The 21,227-nt window shown below is 38.0% G+C and overlaps 1 protein-coding gene across 2 annotated transcripts in view; it reads right to left on the reverse strand.

Annotated features, from left to right (window-relative positions):
• The window catches only part of PLXDC2 (plexin domain containing 2), a 440,730-nt gene that overhangs the window by 207,112 nt on the left and 212,391 nt on the right, over positions 1-21,227 (reverse strand). For both annotated transcript variants that reach the window (XM_040248599.1, XM_040248598.1), the window contains exon 3: positions 6,388-6,534. In XM_040248599.1, the coding sequence (XP_040104533.1) occupies positions 6,388-6,534 (147 nt within the window). The remainder of the gene's footprint in view (positions 1-6,387; positions 6,535-21,227) is intronic.

The raw sequence follows: 21,227 nt of genomic DNA on the forward strand, positions 1-21,227 counted from the left end.
CTTCCATGACTAAAATATTAGATGGGAATGTTTAACCGGAGTCATTAACACCATCTGTGGAAGAGGGACTAGATCCTTCCATGTCCACTGGCTTTGGGACAAGCAGACCAGCTCACCTGCATGGCATGCAGAGGAATTCAGTTACTTCGATCTTAGGTTGGTTTTGTGGAATGGGGGAAAAAACAGCCTTTCTTTTCCATAAAAGGCCCTCAAATAATACTTTCTTCAGGACAGATGATTATTCTCAAAATTTATAATTTTAATATGATGATATTAATAGTAAAGTGAATTAATTAAACAAAAATTAAGTTAGAGAAACAGTTGTACAGACACAGCTTATCTTAGTCTGTTATTAAACTAGAGAAAAACCCCAGGAATGAAGACAAGTAAGCACAGGTTGATGAACTGTGTCTTGTGTATGCGTGCTCAGTCGTGTTCGACTCTTTTGCAATGCCATGGACTGTAGCCTGCAAGGCTCCTCTGTCCATGGAATTTCCTAGACAAGAATACAGGAGTGGGTTGCCATTTTCTCCTCCAGATGTATGTCTTACTTGAAACAACTCACAAGAGAGAATGCAGCAAGTTTATTTAATAGTCAAAATAAAAATAAAAGCATCTTATTGTTAGACACTGTGAATAAGATGCAGACAAAAAATGTGTGGTCTAGATAATAGCCCGATAGAGATAGCAAATTAAGTTGCCTTTTGAGTTAATAATTTAGAAAAGTAATCACTTATCAACAGATTTTCTAATGCACAGGAAAAAAAAATTCTGCAGTATATGAAAACTAATGACTAAAGTCACCACAAGTATCCGAATGTAGTTCTCCCAACATCAACATTATGCAAATTTAAGACCAATGGAAATGCTAGTCAAAATGCTGTTATTTTTCTGGGGAAAAAGAAAATACCTCCAGAAAGCCTAATTTTTGTTTAGTGAAGGTTTCGGAATGTATTTGAGTAGTCTGAAGATCCCCACAGAGAACAATCTAATTTTTAAATTTTAAAACAGCCTACCATCAAAACTGTACCAGTCTCATCAAAAACTTTACCAGCTTTATGGTAGACAGGAGAGCAACAATTCATTTCATTTTGCTAGTGTTTCTTACATAAAGAATCAATCGTCTTACTAATACATAGAAAAATAGTTAAAAAATTTTTTTTAAGGCAGGATATGTTTATGTCTAACAAAAAGCACACTGGCAATTTCCTGGCCAAAAAAAAAATTATTTAAAGATATATAGATATAAATATATAGGTACATATCTATCTATAGAAAAAGATTCTGAGAGATTACCTAGGAATTAATGTATTTCGGGGTTAATCTGTTTTGTTGTGAAGAATTAGGACTCAAACAACAATGCTTCATTACTGCCTTGTTATTTGACGTTTTCAGTGTCCTTTCATAGTTATTTCACTTTCATTCTTGAAATAACACTGGAGGGGAGTCAAAGCAGGCACTTTCCCCTTTGTTCTAGGTTATAATATTGAGGTCCAAAGAGGCCTGAATCTAAGAAAATGAGTTTTGGAGTCAAGGTCTCATAACGTCTGTAACCCCAGACTCCTTCCACTGGTACAATCGTGCTTCTGTAGAAGTTGTGAATCAGAACTTCATAAACTGTGGTTTCAAAAGACGAATTCTAATTTGGTTGTTGAATCAAACTGTGTCCACCAATAAATTAAATTATATGGATTGAGAAGTACAGAAGAAAATCTCAAAATGGTGGCATTTGAAGGTCTCATAGAAATTTAAAAAAAAAAAGAAGAAGAAATTTCAACTGGTTCCCAGGTTTGTCGTCAGAAAGTTCTAGGTTTGCAACCTGATAACTATGGACTTTGAATTAAGGAACAAAAAACCCAAATAAGTACCACTGTTTGAAGGTAAGGTGCTTGACTCATTGCTTTGTTGTGTGTTAGGGACTTCTTCCAAGTTTTTGCTTTCCTTTAACTACTATTTGAAGATGTGTTTCTTCCTTTAATGTGTCCAACTGTAAAGCTAGGTTTTAACATCTGTTTTGACTGCAAATATGATTTAAGAAATGTTATTTAACTCAAAAAGGACAATGGGGATATTTAAACAAAAAAGGACAAAGGGGAAATTGAAGGAACACGTAATCAAATTACTACATATATATAGTATAAATACTAATCATTTTAGCTTACATTATTAAAGGAAAGAGAAAGCAGGGTGTTTTGGCATGTGAAGAATGTGAATAAAATGATAAGTTTTACTCTGATAGCATAATAGTATTGTGGATGGGAGAAAAGAGACAACTGTCACTCTATGTCCAACATTCCTCCTTTTCTAGAAAATTAACCCAAGATCCCAAAATACTGTTCAGACCACATTTATAAATGATAGTGGTGAAGGGGATAATATTCTTTGAAAAGTTATGTTTCCAGGTCAGACACTCCTGTGTCTTCCTGTGACCTACTGGGAGGAAGTTGGGAAGGACAGCCTTCCCAGTTTTCAGCTCTCTGACTTCCTTTCCCTTTGCCTAGGGCTGGTTAGTTAACCAGCTGGCCCTTGAGTCTCCCCTAGGGTAGATCTTTCTGTTCTCTTCTTTTGTCTAACTGGCTGACAGAAAGGATGCCCTGGGTATGCAAATTTCATCATTTGGTGTTAAGACTTAAGAAAGTCTCCTCCTCCCTTAGAGGTTAAACGTAAGTCCTGTTTCCAGCCAAACTACCAGAGGGGGCCTGCGTGCTATGTCGCTTCAGTTGTGCCCATCTTTGCGGCCCCCTGGGCTGTAGCCCGCCAGGCTCCGCTGTCCACAGGATCCTCCAGGCAAGAACACAGGAGTGGGATGCCATTCCCTTCTCCAGGGGAATCTTCCCCACCCCAGGATCGAACCTGCATCTCTTACTTCTCCTGCACTGGCAGGCAGGTTCTTTCCCACTAGCACCACTTGGGAAGTCCACCAGAAAGCTCTGCATCAAGGATTTTGATGATTATATCAGGAACCTAATCTATGAAGTGGATCAGTTTCGCATTTGCTGTTTTCCCTCAGAGTTAAGCCTCTCAATTATATCACAGAGGGCAGAGTAGCTGTGGCTGAGTGTCTGTGTTGTGTGTGTGGAGAGGGGTTGGGAAGAGGCTGTATGTGGGTATCGCTGAGTCCCTGGGCATAACACTACCTTAACACTGCAATTCTGTCATCACCTCTAAAACCTGGTTCTACTCCAAGGCTGGCATAATAGAGAGGGAGCGAAGAGAACAAGGCAGGATTGGAAAGATGAGCAGGCCAATGGAAGAAATAGTGAAACATGGATCACTTTCTACAATTTGGAAATCTTCAAACAGATATGTGACAATCATACTTCTGAAAGAAAGAATGTAGGGAACTTTTATAAAATATTCTAGTAAGAAAATTTGTAAGTTCCAAGACATTAAACTATTCAAATGAAAAAGTCCAAATGGCAAATTTTTCCTGAAAAAAAAGTAACTAAATGATATTATCAACTTTATTGTTATAAACTGAGTTTATTAATATGTACCTGGATGTGAATGCTTGTGTGTGTGTGTGTGTGTGTGTTCTGTTGGTGGTGATAGGGAAAGTGGATTCAGGACTAATTTCTAGCAGGAAGAAATTCTTGACAATGGTTTAGATTTTCATGGAAAACCAATGGCACAGGAACTAAAATAAAGGTTTCTATCAATGATATATATTTAAAAATCAATGCATGGAGCACCAGATAAGTTTCAAGCTCAAGCTCGAGTCCATTTGTGTTTTAGCCAATCTTTGGTGTTCAAACCAACAATGTCACTCTCACAATCACAGTAAGAAAAAAACAGATCTTTATATCATCATATTTTTTCTTGAAACTATCAGAAAGTTGTTACGAGGCAACCAAACTCTATTCCAAAGACAAAAAGAAATCTTCTTTAAGGAAAGACAGGACACACGAACTACCGCCCCAGTGGGAAAACATATGAGAAAGTCTAAGAAGAAATCAGCTAGCATTTTAACTGATGAACTTCTTCCTTTGCTTACAGACAAAGAACTAGGTCATATTTTGGAATCTCCATGAGGATATGCCAATGTTCAAACTCTTATAAAGTATATATTATATTATTAGGGACTGTGATAGTGGGAAGATTGTCAAATGCAATACATTCCTGAAAATCATGGTCTTAATCCAATCTTTCTCATTTTCTCTTCTTTTGAAGATCTGTTCTAAGCCAGACAGTGAATCATTTCTAAATCCGTCATCTTCTCTGAGACTGCTTGAATATGCAAAGGAAAAGGAATGATGTAATTCAGCAAGGGGAGGTAGCTACTTCATCTGCTTCTGAACTTCAGTGAAGCATCATGATACAATTAATTTCCATTTTAACTGTTAGAAGGTGATCTCCTGATATAGGAACATCTACATATACACAATGAATGCTGTTGGCCAACATTTTTGATATCTTATACTTATCATATCAATGCCTCTTTAAATCAGATCAGTCATTACTCTATTAGTTCTATCTTTGTGTCAATAATATCTGGCAATTACACTCGAAAAGCTAAAGTTATTTTGTTTTCACTGCACATCTTTCTAAACTGAACAGGACATTGCTTCACAATAGTAAGATCACCACTGTAATCAGTGGCAATGAAACTAAATAACTTTTGAAATGTTAAATCAGGAATCATTTTTGACAAAATGATTATCAAAGAATATTCTGAGAACCAAGAGTGGTAACTTTTACACATACATTTTGAACGAGGGACTGACTGCCTAGGTTCGTACCTGAGTCACACCACTTACTAGCATGAGAACCTTAGAGACGCTGGTTATTCCAAGGTTAAGTTCTCCTATCTGCAATACCTAGATGGTAAATGATATTTAAATTTAGAACTGTTGTGAAAACTGAAAAGCTGGGCTTCCTTGGTAGTTCAGTGGCTAAGAATCTGCCTGCCAAGACAGGGACATGAGTTTGATCCCTGGTCCAGGAAGATGCCCCATGCCACAAGGCATCAAAACCCGTGTGCCACAATTACTGAGCCCCCACTCAAGAGCCTGTGCTCTGCAACAAGAGAAGCCACTGCAATGAGAAGCCTTCACCCCACCCTCGGGAGTCTCCTCAGCTCTCCACAACTAGAGAAAAGCCCTTGTACAGAAACAAAAACCCAGCAGAGCCACAAATAAATAAAACTTTTTAAAAAAGCTAATCCATGTAAGCATTAAACCTGACACATAGAACACGGTATCAGTGACCATGTAAGCTAAGGGCTGCTGCTGCTGCTAAGTCGCTTCAGTCGTGTCCGACTCTGTGCAACCCCATAGACGGCAGCCCACCAGGCTCCCCATCCCTGGGATTCTCTAGGCAAGAACACTGGAGTGGGTTGCCATTGCCTTCTCCAATGCATGAAAGTGAAAAGGGAAAGTGAAGTCGCTCAGTCGTGTCTGACCCTCAGCGACCCCATGGACTGTAGCCCACCAGGCTCCTCCGTCCATGGGATTTTCCAGGCAAGAGTACTGGAGTGGGCTGCCATTGTCTTCTTCCCACTGTATAGATGCAGAAACTGTGCCTCAGAAGAATTAAATTACCTGTTTAAGGAACCACCACTGGTAAGTGATTTAAGCTTGGGCTTGAAGTATGTTTGGAGCCTTCTGCTGCTGCTGCTAAGTCGCTTCAGTCATGGCCGACTCTGTGCAACCCCATAGACAGCAGCCCACCAGGCTCCCCCGTCCCTGGGATTCTCCAGGCAAGAACACTGGAGTGGGTCGCCATTTCCTTCTCCAATGCATGAAAGTGAAAAGGGAAAGTGAAGTCGCTCAGTCGTGTCCAACTCTTTGCAACCCCATGGACTACAGCCTACCAGGCTCCTTCATCCATGGGATTTTCCAGGCCAGAGGACTGGAGTGGGTTGCCATCACCTTCTCCGTTGGAGCCTTCTAGATTTAATTAATTATTTTCTTTTATATTAAACTTCTCTGCTTACCACATGTAATTTAGTCTACATGTGTTATTTGAATCATGCATGTGTCTAGTTAAATCATCTTCAGACCAAGAGTAATAAACTCATATAAAATGTAAGATTGTGAATTAATGTAATTGTATTAAAAATGTTATCTAAATGCATGGATTATAAGAAAACTGAAAAGTATCAAGATAAACCTCAACTTTGAATGGAATATACAACTCATGCTACTTACTGGAGAAATCAGTGGACAATTAAATTAATTAACTAATGGTTAAATTAATACTGGCTTCTCAAAATAATTCTTTATCATATTCTACAACATCTTATCTGTAATTAGTAACCTAACTGCAAATGCAGAACTAAATATACTTGAAAAGTGATCACAACAAACAATGTCAATATGTCAGGTAAAGCAAAAATTTTTTCACAGCAGAAAAAAAAAAAGAAACTCAAAATGTCAAAGCACTTACTGCAGCCTGCCGATGAGTATTGGACAGTATTCCATGAATCTTCACTTTGTCCTTTTCCATTTGGTCTATGTTCACCCACAAATCCCGGCTGGCAGAATCAGATGGACCATATATCCGTGATATATAGTAATTATGATCTGTGTCCTCCTGTAATGATAGAAAATAAGGCATATCAAGAACACAGACAATATAGACAGACTTTGAGGGTACTGTACCAAGTGAAATGTCAGCAAGAGAAAGATAAATATCGAAGACCCTATGGTTTCACTTATATGTGGAATCTACAAAAGCCAAACTCATGGAAACAGATGAGAATAGTGGTGATGAGGGGCTGGAAGGGGGTAAAATGGGGAGATGTTGGTCAAACGGTACAAACTTCCAGTAATAACATGATTTGTTCTGAGGATCTAATGCATAGCATGGATGATTGTAGCTAAAAATACTGTAGTATAGAGTAACTATATGCAGGTCAAGAAGCAACAGTTAGAACTGGACATGGAACAACAGAGTGGTTCCAAATCGGGAAAGGAGTACGTCAAGGCTGTATATTGTCACCCTGTTTGTTTATCTTATATGCAGAGTACATCATGAGAAACGCTGGGCTGGAGGAAGCCCAAGCTGGAATCAAGATTGCTGGGAGAAATATCAATAACCTCAGATATGCAGATAATACCACCCTTCTGGCAGAAAGAAGAACTAAAAGCCTTTTGATGAAAGTGAAAGAGGAGAGTGAAAAAGTTGGCTTAAAGCTCAACATTCAGAAAATTAAGATTGTGGTATCCAGTCCCATCCCTTCATGGCAGATAGATGGGGAAACAGTGGAAACAGTGGCAGACTTTATTTTTTGGGGCTCCAAAATCACTGCAGATGGTGAATGCAGCCATGAAATTAAAAGACGCTTACTCCTTAGAAGAAAAGCTATGGCCAACCTAGATAGCATATTAAAAAGCAGAGACATCACTTAACCAACAAAGGTCCATCTAGTCAAGGCTATAGTTTTTCCAGTGGTCATGCATGGATGTGAGAGTTGGACTATAAAGAAAGCTGAGCGCAGAAGATTTGATGCTTTTGAACTGTGGTGTTGGAGAAGACTCTTGAGAGTCCCTTGAACTGCAAGGAGATCCAACCAGTCCATCCTAAAGGAAATCAGTCCTGAATATTCACTGGAAGGACTGATGTTGAAACTGAAACTCCAATACTTTGGCTACCTTATGTGAAGGATTGGCTCACTGGAAAAGACCCTGATGCTGAGAAAGATTGAAGGCAGGAGAAGAAGGGGACAACAGACGATGAGATGGTTGGATGGCACTGCTGACTCGATCGACATAAGTTTGACTTAACTCCGGGAGTTGGTGATGGACAGGGAGGCCTGGCGTCCTGCAGTCCATGGGGTCACAAAGAGTCAGACACAACTGAGTAACTGAACTGAACTGAATTGAGAGTAACTATATAGTAACTTTTCCAGTAGTCATGTATGGATGTGAGAGTTGGGCCATAAAGAAGGCTGAGTGCCTAAGGACTGATGCTTTTGAACTGTAGTGTTGGAGAAGACTCTAGAGAGTCCCATGGACTGAAAGGAGATCAAACCAGTTAATTCTTAAAGAAATCAATCTTGAATATTTATTGGAAGGACTGATGCTGAAGCTCCAATACTTTGGCCACCTGATGCAAAAAGCTGGCTTATCAGAAAAGACCCTGATACTGGGAAAGATTGAAGGCAGGAGGAGAAGGAGGATGAGATGGTGGGATGGCAAAACTGGCTCAATGGACATAAGATTAAGCAAGCTCCAGGTGATGGTGAAGGATAGAGAATCCAGGCGTGCTGCAGTCCATGTGGTTGCAAAGAGCTGGACACAGCTAACTGACTGAATAACAATATAGTAACTTGAAAGTTGCTAAGACTGTAGATCTTAGAAGTTATCACCACTAAAAAAGTAATGGTAATAGTATGACATGTTGGAGATGTTAGCATTAGCTATGATGCTAACAAATCAGCATGTTATACTCCTTAAGCTTACACCATATTACATATCAATTACATCTCAATAAAGGTAGGAAAAAAAGAGACACATTTATTTTTTTTCAGAACCTACTCAGTACTAGCTAAATTTGCCTAAAGCATTTTACTTTCTAATTTAGAATATAAAAAAGTATAGTTTACTTATGACCTTGGCCGCTTGAAATTTCATCAGTTTATTTTGCCCTTTACCTAGGGTTGTTTAAATACCATTTTTACTCTAAAATTGAGAGTGTGTCAGAACTGTGGCAAGCAAAGATAGAGGTAATCATGTTTGGTTCTTGTTATAAGCTTTGTGTTGATTCTGACTGCATTTTAAAATATTACCTCTAAGATGAATCTACTTGTAACAATTTGTTTTTTCTTTTCAGGTGAATTTAGTTCTACATTCAATGTTTTTTTCACATCAGTTAAATTTTTAATACTTTTATTGTCTTAGGATCAAAAAATATTTTTCTTTCTTCTGATTCCCTTTTAAAAAGAGAAACATTTAAATCATTTATACATCAAACTTACATAATTTAAAGAGTTACATATAGAGTTTTGGGCTTCCCAGGTGGTGGTAGGGGTAAAAAACCTGCCTGCCAATGCAGGAGACTCAAGTGACACGGGCTCAACCCATGGGTCGGGGAGATTGCCCTGGAGGAGAAAAGAGCAACCCACTCTAGTATTCTTGGCTGGGAAATCCCATGGACAAAGGAGCCTGGTGGGCTACAGTTCATGGGGTTGCAAAGAGTCGGACACAACTGAGCACACACACTCTGCCTGGAATACTTTATATAGAGTTTCATTATAAAGAAGAAAAAGTCAGCCCCCCCCAAAAAAACAAACAAAAAAATAGAAGAACAGAGGTATTCCTAAAATTCATAAAAGAACAAACAAAAATGATTCTATTGGAATTAGAAGTGTGAGTATATGAGTTAAATAATCTCTAAGGGAAGTGGGGCTTCCCTGTTGGCTCAAAGGATAAAGAATCTGCCTGCAATGCAAGAGACCTGGGTTTGATCCCTGGGTTGGGAAGATACCCTGGAGAAGGCAATGGCAAACCACTACAGTACTCTTGCCTGGAGAATCGCATGGATGGAGAAGCCTGGTAGGCTACAGTCTGTGGGGTCTCAAAAAGTCGGACACAACTGAGTGACTTCACTTTCACTTTCAAGGAAAGTGAATTAGATTTTTAAAACATAAAAGTAATAAGTCTCTTTAGAATAAACTGTTACATAAAAACAAAACACAAAGGCTAATGAGCAATCTGTGTACAATGGTCTTTACTAAACTAGTAATGTTAGGTTTCTATTTGCTGCTGCCTAAATAAAAAATGTCACTTTTGGAATTCAGTACAGTCTAGTCACACACACACACACTCTTTGTGACCCCATGGACTGCAGCACCCCATGCTTCCCTGTCCATCACCAACTCCCAGAGCCTCAAACTCATGTCCATCATGTCACTGATGCCATCCAACCATTTCATCCTCCGTTGTCCCCTTCTTCTCCCACTTTCAATTTTTCCCAGCATCATGGTCTTTTCCAATGAGTCAGTTCTTCACATCGGGGGGCCAAAGTATTGGAGTTTCAGCTTCAACATCAGTCCTTCCAATGAATATTCAGGACTGATTTCCTTTAGGATGGACTGGTTGGATCTCCTTGCAGTCCAAGGGACTCGCAAGAGTCTTCTCCAACACCACAGTTCAAAAGCATCAAATCTTCTGTGCTCAGCTTTCTTTATAGTCCAACTCTCACATCCATACATGACTACTGGAAAAGCCATAGCTTTCACTAGACAGACCTTTGTTGGTAAAGTAATGTCTCTGCTTTTCAATATGCTGTCTAGGTTGGTCATAGCTTTTCTTCCAAGGAGAAGCATCTTTTAATTTCTGTCTGCAGTCACCATCTGCAGTGATTTTGGAGCCCCCCAAAATAAAGTCTGTCATTGTTTCCATTGTTTCCCCATCTATTTGCCATGAAGTGATGGGACCAGATGCCATGATCTTAGTTTTCTGAATGTTGAGCTTTAAGCCAACATTTATACTCTCCTCTTTCACTTAAATCAAGAGGCTTTTTAGTTCTTCTTCGCTTTCTACCATAAGAGTGGTGTTATCTGCATATCTGAGGTTATTGATATTTCTCCTGGCAATCTTGATTCCAGCTTGGGCTTCACTTGGCCTGGCATTTTGCTTGATGTTCTCTGCATATAAGAAGAGTGACAATATACAGCCTTGAAGTACTCCTTTTCCTATTTGAAACCAGTCTGTTGTTCCATGTCCAGTTCTAACTGTTGCTTCCTGACCTGCATACAGATTTCTCAGGAGGTAGATCAGGTGGTCTGGTATTCCCATCTCTTTAAGAATTTTCCACAGTTTGTTGTGATCCACACAGTCAAAGGCTTTGGCGTAGTCAATAAAGAAAAATAGATGTTTTTCTGGAACTAGTCTTTTCTAATAATGTGAACTATAATTACTATTGAGTGACAACAAATTCAAACTTCTTTTAAATTAGGATTTGGCCCTGCTTTCATTGAATGGTCGTAGAAATTGAGTTTTCTAGACAGCATATTAAAAAATCTAGATAAGCATATTAAAGAGCAGAGATATTACTTTGCCAACAAAGTTCTGTCTAGTCAAAGCTATGGTTTTTCCAGTAGTCATGTATGGATGTGAGAGTTGGACCGTAAAGAAACCTGGGCAATGAAGTATTGATGGTTTTGAACTGTGGTGCTGGAGAAGACTCTTGAGAGTCCCTTGGACTGCAAGGAGAGTCAACCAGTCCATCCTAAAGGAGATCAGTCCTGGATATTCATTGGAAGGACTGATGCTGAAGCTGAAACTCCAATACTTTGGCCACCTGATGTGAAGAACTGACTCATTTGAAAAGACCCTGATGCTGAGAAAGACTGAAGGCAGGAGGAGAAGGGGAAGACAGAGGATAAGATGGTTGGATGGCATCACTGACTTAATGGACATGAGTTTGAGCAAGCTTTGGGAGTTGGTGATGGACAGGAAGGCCTGGCATGCTATAGTTCATAGAGTCACAAAGAGTTGGACACCATTGTGCAACAGAACTGAACTGAACTGACTGAAATTGAGATAATACATCTCTTGCCTATAATGTGGGTTGGTGAATTCCATTTTTACTTGAATTTTCACTATTGATATCAATATGGTACCTGTCACAAAACCTTTATTTTTCTTGTTTCTCATTCATTGAATATTTACATGCTTTAAAAGGCATTTTTGCTGAGGAACACTCAGTAAGCATATTATTCTTGACTAATTGGAAACACAATTAGGTTTTTTTGTGGTTTATTTTCTCATAAAATGTAATTTGAATTTGGCTTATCAATTTGAGGAGTCTCTAAACAGAACATATTTGAAAACACTCGGGTGTATGTAAGATTAATGGTTAGTGAATAGAGTGTCTATGATTTGAATAATAAATTTTGGGATATATTTTATCTAATGCATTTATTATTTAAGTGCTAATTATATAAAATATAATTATCCTTGAGATCCAGTCTAAATAAGAATCCCATGTACCTTTTCTTAAGTACCATGTATATGTTACTAACCCTAACCCTAATCCCTACATAAAGGAAAGGAATATAGTAAGCAATATTCTAAATAGATTTTGCTTCGTGACTAAAAGAAAAAATATGACCTCAAGTGTAAATCTTGAGAAATGTGATTAAATGTTAACAGTAAATTAAAAAAATAAATCCTGGGAAAATCTCCAATTAAACTCTAGATATCATATACAAATTACACGTATACCCACGATTAAAGATAAAGTGCAACAGAGAAGAATGAAAAAGGAAATACAAAGAAAGAAGTAGGAATAGGAGTCTGCAACTCAAAGGAGCTTCTATCTTAATGATTTTCTGGCCCTCCTTTCCAGAAGGTGATGACACAGACGGCCTGGGTTCTAGGAGAGTAACAAGCTTTGTGGTTGTGCTTCAGCTCCTTCCCATTGTCTGGGAAAGCTGTCAGTGGTGAGTACCTTTCTTGACTTTGGGCACAAGTCCTTCTACAAGTGTCATACTTCTGGCAACAATGGCTGATTGTTTAGGATGAGCCTATAACCTAAGAAAGGCCAATTAGTGAGACATCCAGGGAACTATGTAGAGAGGAGATAATTTCCCTGATTCTGATTGTTGAGATGTATAGCTGTGAGACCTGGAACTACTGCCACCAATTTCCCAAGGGGGAACCTTGCCTGAAGCCAAAGCAAACACGATAAGGACAGAACCATAAGCCCATACGTAATGCAAAGAAAGAGCCAGATCCCTAACCAGTATACCTAAGTGTGCCAGCTCCTAGACTTGTTCAACCACTTAGATGAATCATTAAATCTCCTGTATTGTTAAAACATCTTGAGTTGAGTTATTATCAACCAAAAGAATCCTGACAAACAAGTTTTCTTAACTTGCATGAAAAGAGACTTAAGCAGTGTTGAATAAGACAACCTTATCTACACATTTATAGATCTGGATAACAAACATCTCCCATTCATATCTAGTATTCCATCAAATCACATAGAAGGAATGAAAACTTTTATCTAATCTGCCAGAAATCATCAAGTCTGAATAGCAAATGCTAATGACTCATTTAATTTTTTCAACAAATGGTATAATAGAGTGGTTTTGAAGAAAATATTCAATGAGCTTAAATTAAAAAATTAATTTTTCTTCCTATTCCTAGTATTTTTACAGAGTTCAGCATCATTGAGGTCAGAGATATAATCTTTATATGAGTTATGTAACAGATTCTATGATAGTGCCAAATTCTTATATAATTGCCAAATAGATATTTTCTTTCATATTACAAACTTTCAGTATAGAGTTCAGTATAATTGTTGCAATCAACATATCTAAAATGACTTTGGTATTTCCTTTAACCTCTATGTCTTTGTAATGAATCAAGACATAGTCTTGAAGTTAACATAAAGAATAAGAGTATCGTTATGCTAAACAATGAACTTGCTGCAAAAATATACATATTTTGGTCTGTAATCAGTAATTATAATTACTGATATGGCTATGTGAACATACATTTACATTTTCACTTAAATCAGAGCTTCTCAAAACAATATTACATCTTTGAAAATACTGAAAGCTAAAGCCTTTTGACTTCTTGGTGTTTGCCTTCTATAGCCCAAGCTTGCCAGGTTGTCATGGAAACTTCTATTCAAAGAGGAAGACAATTTATTGTTTACCTAGGAATTTAGAGACAGAAGTTGTTAAATTCCTGGGAGAGGTGTTTGGCTCAGCTATTCAGGAACGCCATAAAGTAGATGTCTCAAAAATATAATATCTTAGCACTACTAAATTATTCAAACCACATCTTGTCCTTTATAGGAGTAATGGTACTTAAAGCTTTGCCAAAAGCCACTTCAGGCATAAAGATTTTCCTATTCTGCTCAAAAGTAAACTATTTCTAACATCATAGAAAATAAAACAAAACACCACTGTGATATGCCTACTTGCCAATTCATTTAGAAAACCAACTGTTACTGCAAGTGGATGGCACAGTAGGTAGCTATAAATCCTGTAAGTCCATGCTTTTCAGATACGTCTGGAAATGTGCAGCTGTAAACAGAGGACATACACCAAAAATACAGAGAAAACGTCTTCGTGACTATAGCCTGACCATTCGGCAACAATCAGTTCACTCAATTCCTAACCCACGTGTGATCTTCTCTTGTTTTCATAGGTATTAAGTTGATTTTATGTTAAATAATTTTTATGGATGCCTCATATTGCCTTATGTGGTAATAGCATTTGAACTCTAAATTCATTTCATGAGTATATTGTATGAACATCACTGTGCTAGTCATTTGAAATATACAGATACATAAAACATAGCCAAAGATCTTAGGTAAAGTTATTTAGCATTTAATGGATTGGTCACCTTTCAAAGATAGTTTCATAATAAATAAAGAAGTATTATAATTTGAATGGTTCTTGCCAGGTGTTAATCTACACCAAATATATCATATTCTTATGTTAATGATTTCACAAGGGTCATATAGTATATTTAAAGGTAAAGCCATTTAAAAATATTACTTGTGTATATAAACCTCCTCAAAAACAATAAGTAACAAATAGTGATATGAATAATCAATTTAAAAATCATGTTGATATAAGAAACCAAAAGGATATGAGCAAATTACAAAAGGAAGAAGAAAGTGAGCTGACAATTACAAAGGAAAAAATTACGAGATGAAATCATTAGTAGAAACAAGAGCAGAATGTGTGTGTGTGTGTGTGTGCGCGCGCGTGCACGTGTGCACCATCCCTCAGTTGTGTCCAACTCTTTGCAAACTCCATGGACTGTAGCCCACCAGGCTCCTCGGTCCATGGGATTTTCCCAGGCAAGAATATTGGAGTGGGTTTCTATTTCCTACTCCAGGAGACCTTCCTAACTCAGGGATCAAACCCACTTTTCCAGCATCTTCTGCATTGGCAGGTAGATTCTTTACCATTGAGCCATCTGGAAAGCCCAACAGCAGCAGAATAAATGTGATTAGTTACTAGTCAGGACATAGGGGAAAGTCTTGAGAAACATACACAAAATGAAATGGAAAAGAAGAATGAAGTATATATATATAAAAGAATGATAATGAAATTATTTTAAAATGACATACATTTTTACCAACTTTATATATTTTAAAATAACGATATACATACACACACGTATATATCCACACACTTAGTTGACTTAGACAAGTCTCTTTAATTATGTTAGAATAATTTTTTTCTGAGCTAAAGACTTGAATCATACACTATGTCCCAAGTAAATTTGCAATACAATTTTGAATATTAAGAAATCTTCTGGTGAAATTTCTCATAGGTTAACTAAAAAAGAATCAGAAATCTTGTACATATCTAGCAAGAAAAATTGAGTCATGTATAATAAGTAAAAAACCTTGGATAGGCTGATACTTCTCCATAATTTTCAGTGGAAACAATGGCTGTACCATGTGAGAGAAGGAAGTTGGGATTCAAGGAATTTTTGCCTGAGTTATAATGTAATTATAAAGGCAACACACATATTTGTAATACCCACAAATACAGAGGGATATTAAACAAGATTTTCACCTCTGGGCTCCTTGGTCCATGGGATTCCCTAGGCAAGCATACTGGAGTGGGTGGTCATGCCTTTCTCCAGGGGATCTTCCTGATCCAGGAATTGAACCCTCACCTCTTATGTCTCCTGAACTGGCAGGTGAGTTCTTTACCACTAGTGCCACGTGGGCAGCCCTTTCTTACAAATGGAACACCTAATTACACAACCATTTCAACTGAGGAGTGAATCAAACGTGGTCACAAGAACAGAGAAGCTGTTATATTGGTTTTTTCTAGATGATGGGATTTGGAGAGTGTTTTTCCCCCTTAATCTGTGTTACTGAATTATTGAATTTTTTAAATAAACATTACATGTAACCACTTTCTTTTCTTACATAAAATAATAACAAATCCTTGAAGATGCTTCAAAGTATTAATTGTTGATTATTTGGAATCAAATTACCACAATATATCAAGAGACACAAGACTACAATTTACACACAGATCATGTAGAATATCTATAATAAGTACCCTGCTTAAAGACTCCTTTAACACCCTATGAATTAGATAGTCATACTCAGTGAAGAGCTTCAAGGTCAATAAATTGAAATTGCTCTGTGAAAAAGCCAATATATAAATCTTAATTAAACCTTTTCTTTAAAATACTGGTTTTAACATTCTAATTGATATAGAGTGAAATTTTTTTCACTACTTAAGGGGAATGACATCAGTGTTAATAGAAACATGAAAATAGTCATTTCTACTAAATTTTTGAAGGAGAGGTTGCTTAGAGTTTGAATCTGTATAAAATGAATTGTTATTTTAAGCATTTTATACAAGTATTACTAAATTATCTCTCTTCATTCATTATGCAGAAATCATTTGTTTCATGTGTATAAGACACAATATATTTTATTGAGATACATTTTTGACAGAAAATACAGGAGGTAATGCTGAAGAATTCTTCAATGGTACAGCTTCATCTTGGCAATGGCTATAATTCTACCCAGGGACTTTTCTTTTTTTAAATTGGAATACAATTGCCTCTTGAGAAATCTGTATGCAGGTCAGGAAGCAGGAGTTAGAACTGGACATGGATCAACAGACTGGTTCCATATAGGAAAAGGAGTACGTCAAGGCTGTATATTGTCACCCTGCTTATTTAACTTCTATGCAGAGTACATCATGAGAAACGCTGAACTGGAAGAAACACAAGCTGGAATCAAGATTGCCGAGAGAAATATCAATAACCTCAGATATGCAGATGACACCACCCTTATGGCAGAAAGTGAAGAGGAACTAAAAAGCCTCTTGATGAAAGTGAAAGTGGAGAGTGAAAAAGTTGGCTTAAAGCTCAACATTCAGAAAACAAAGATCATGGCATCAAAATCACTGCAGATGGTGATTGCAGCCATGAAATTAAAAGACGCTTACTCCTTGGAAGAAAAGTTATAACCAACCTAGATAGCATATTCAAAAGCAGAGAGATTACTTTGCCAACTAAGGTCCATCTAGTGAAGGCTATGGTTTTTCCTGTGGTCATGTATGGATGTGAGAGTTGGACTGTGAAGAAGGCTGAGTGCTGAAGAATTGATGCTTTTGAAGTGTGATGTTGGAGAAGACTCTTGAAAGTCCCTTGGACTGCAAGGAGATCCAACCAGTCCATTCTGAAGGAGATCAGCCCTGGGATTTCTTTGGAAGGAATGATGCTAAAGCTGAGACTCCAGTACTTTGGCCACCTCATGTGAAGAGTTGACTCATTGGAAAAGACTCTGATGCTGGGAGGGATTGGGGGCAGGAGGAGAAGGGGACGACAGAGGATGAGATGGCTGGATGGCATCACTGACTCGATGGACATGAGTCTGAGTGAACTCTGGGAGTTGGTGATGGACAGGGAGGCCTGGTGTGCTGCGATTCACGGGGTCACAAAGAGTCGGACACGACTGAGCGACTGAACTGAACTGAACTGACAATTGCCTTACAATGTTGTGTTAGTCTCTGCTGTATGAAGTGACTCAGCCATATGCATACATATATCCCTGCCCTCTTGGACCTCTCTCCTCCATTTCCCCAGCCCACCCATCTGGGTCATCACAGGGCACAGAGCTGAGCTCCCTGGGCTATTATACAACAGCTTCCCACTAGCTATGTATTTTACACATAGCAGTGTATATAGGCCAACCCCTGTCCCCCAGTTGGTCCCACCCTTTCCTTCCCCTGCTGTGTCCACATGTGCATTCTCTAGGTCTGTGTCTCTGTTCATGCTTTGGAAGCAGGTTCATCTGTATCATTTTTCTAGATTCTGCATATATGTGTTAATATGTGATATTTGTTTTTTCTTTCTGACACTCCCAAATTCCTTGTCTGAGAGACTTTTAATGAGTTGCTTGTGCTTTGCTTTTAGTTATTATCCTAGTATAATCTCCTGGCTTGTTTCCAGGAATGTTATGAAGGATCTCAAAAAGAGGCAGTATGCTGAGATGCAGCTACATTCTGACAAAGTCGCGGGCAGAGGATGGAAGGCAGGGAGAGCTGCAGGGAGGGGAGCATGATGTGGACTACAGCATTGAACTTGAAGGCAGGTGATCTGCTCCATGGTTCTCACACGCTTGGTCACGAATATATTCTGTCAGTTCAGTGAAGTCTAGTTCATTTCAGTGGACTGAAAGTGTGAACGTCCCTGGGCTTATAATCCTTCTTTGGCCAGAAGTAAAATCACACAGAGGATGGCAGGGGTCCCAGAACTGCAGGTATCGCCCAGTTGATCTTCTGGGAGAATTGAAGACACCATTAGACATGGAAAGAGAGGTGGATGAAAATCCACGGTAACCTCCTCTTTTCCCAGCTACACTACAAGAAGGTGACCTACAGGGAAGGTAGTATAGGAAGATAGGTCACATGAGCGTCTCTATTAATAAGAAGCCAGTGAGAGGAGTTAGCTTTCTGTCACTGCGTTGCCAAAGAATGAAATTAGACCAACATATTTAAACACATTTGAAAAGCATATGGACAGAATATAAAGAATTATTAAATTAGCCCCATACAATTTTACCACGATAGGGACAATTCCATATTAGTGTCACATAGCCTTCAATATACATCAGCAAGTACGATAGCAATACCCTTTTTCAGACACTCTGAACAATTATGCAGGAAAAAGTTCAACTTAATGTTGTGGTGTCAGAAGAATTAAAATCAATTCTCTGTCTCCTGTTGATTATATCAGATCATTGTACCAGTTCTCATTATGCATATCTTTTATGCATTTTCAGTTTCTCACAGATTCCTTTACCATTTCTCTAAGGGTTTTTACCTACTTGATCTATTTGCAGTGTGGTCTATCTCCCTAGAAATCTTGTCTAGACTCTTTAATGTATCGGTTCTTCATAAGAGGTTAGTTAAATGACGATCCAAGAATGTAAGATTAGTTGGTGTGTATGTGTGTGCATGTGTGCTGTGTATGTGAATTTATTGTGAGGTCAGCTTATTATGTGACACAGTAAAATATGGGATCCCAGCAATATTTCCATTATAAAATATTTTTCATTTTCCCAGTAACAGTTTCTCTTAGATGAGATCATGTCTCCTGCTATGTAGAGAGAGGTAAAGTATATGGCCAAGCAAGCATAATATATTCATTTATGATCTTTCAAGATAATAACAAAACCAAAGCTCCATAATTCAATTAAGTGGCTGCCTAGCTCTCCAGGCATTTTGGAATGTGTTGGTATGTGTTTGTGTTGACTCATTTATTAAATGAAACAAATAGCAATTTCTATCTGGATATATTAATAACATACATTTATCTCCTCCTGGTAGAAACCTTTAATCTTTGGAAGAATAAACTTGAGAGAGCACTCCCTGTCTTAGAAGGGTGAGAAAGAATCCACAAGAGAGAGAATCTGGGGGTAGTTCTGAGTGAATTAACACCTCAATTTACCTTTTATAAATACAACCAAGTGAAACCAAATCAGACATTGGCCACTTAAGAGATGCATTGTCAACTTACAAAGAACCCCTGAAGGCTCAAAAAAAAAAAAAAAAAAAGAAAGAAAGAAAGAAAGAAAGAAAAACTACAGAAAAAACGTATGCATGAGAAAATTTTTTAAATATGTAGGAGATTTCTATTTAAAAAGCACAAAATTAGCATATCAGTAACATTGCTCAATGGAGATTTGGGTTGAAGTACAGTTTTTTTTCTCTTAAATAGCCACTGTAAGTTCTGGACTTCATTCTATGTAAGAAATTGAAGTAGGTGTCTCTTAAAATGCCTTTCAGGTCCCAAGATCCTAAAGCCACAAGAAAAATGGGAAGACACTGCCAGGGATGAATCAGAAGACTGGGGATACCCACCAAAAGAAATACAAGTGTGCAGTTTGAAGAGAAGGCACAGGTCTCTAGTTATAGTAATTGGATAGTATAGTACAATTTCAATAGGTCCCTAACTATCTTTGTTGGTAAGTTGTAGACTGGCCCCAAGATTGGAGGCAACTTAACAGACTTGTTGCAAGGAGTGTAGGAATCCCTGGGGACACTACGTTATCTGTGCAAACTGAAAAAAATCACAGGTCTTGTATTTGTATGCATTATGTTTAAATTTGTATTTGTCTGCATTTTTTAAATGCACAATATATCATGATGCATAAAATGTGTGATCATTTGATCGTATCACTGAATTTCTCTATAATTCTTGGTATATTTTTCTCATCAATTGCAAAAGACAATGGTGTAAGGGACCTCAAAATGTCCTGGTAATCATAAAAAACCATCATAATTTGAAATCATGAACACTTCTATTCTAGACGTAGCATTCATGCTAGGGCAGGAGCTGGGGCACCATAAACATGCTGTCTTAGTCTGCTCAAGCTGCTGTAACAAAAGACCATAGACTGGCTTAAACAACAAAAATTTAGTTTTCGCAGTTTCTGGCCTGCAAAAGCCTTCTGGGAAGCCTAAGATCAAAGTTCTGGCTGCTGTGGTTTTGTGAACACTGTCTTCCTGGCTTGTAGATGACTGCCTTCTTGTTGTGCTGTCAAACGGCTGAGAGGAAGCTCTTCAGTGCCTTCCTCTCCTCTTACAAGGGCAGCCCTGGTGGCTCAGATGGTAAAGAATCTGTCTGCAGTGCGGGAGACCCAGGTTCAACCCCCGGGCTGGGAAGATCCCCTGGAGAAGGAATGGCAACCTACTTCAGTATTCTTGCCTGGAGAATTCCATGGACAGAGGAGCCTGGGGGCTATAGTCCATGGGGTTGCAGAGAGACGGACGTGACTGACTATCACTTCACTTCACTTCTCCTCTTATAAGAACATCAATCCCATTGGATTAGGGCTGCACCCTTAATGACCTCATTTAATCTTTATCTTGTAATGGCCCTATTGCCAAATACTAGGTTGGCCATAAAGTTCATTCACGTTTGCCCATACGATGTGACAAGATAACCTGAATGAACTTTTTGGACAACCCAATATAACCACGTGGGGATTAGGGCTTCAACCTATGAATTTAGGGAAGACAAAATCCAGTTGATAGCACATACAGATAGTTCATTTATTAACTTTGGATTTGTAAAAAAAAGAAAAACCCTAAATTTAATACCTTTGAAAATTCATGTCATTCTCTAGTATTAATCAGAATTGCCACCCAAGCTTTCTAAAATAAGATGGCTTTTTGAAAATCCATACAGTTCCCTGTCTTGGCCTATTTCTTAGAAAAAAAATTGAGAAATAACTACTATTTATATTTTTACAAGAATTATGGAAAA

This window comes from Oryx dammah, unplaced genomic scaffold, assembly GCF_014754425.2.
Source record: "Oryx dammah isolate SB20612 unplaced genomic scaffold, SCBI_Odam_1.1 HiC_scaffold_10, whole genome shotgun sequence".
In the NCBI taxonomy this organism is placed as follows: Eukaryota; Metazoa; Chordata; class Mammalia; order Artiodactyla; family Bovidae; genus Oryx; species Oryx dammah.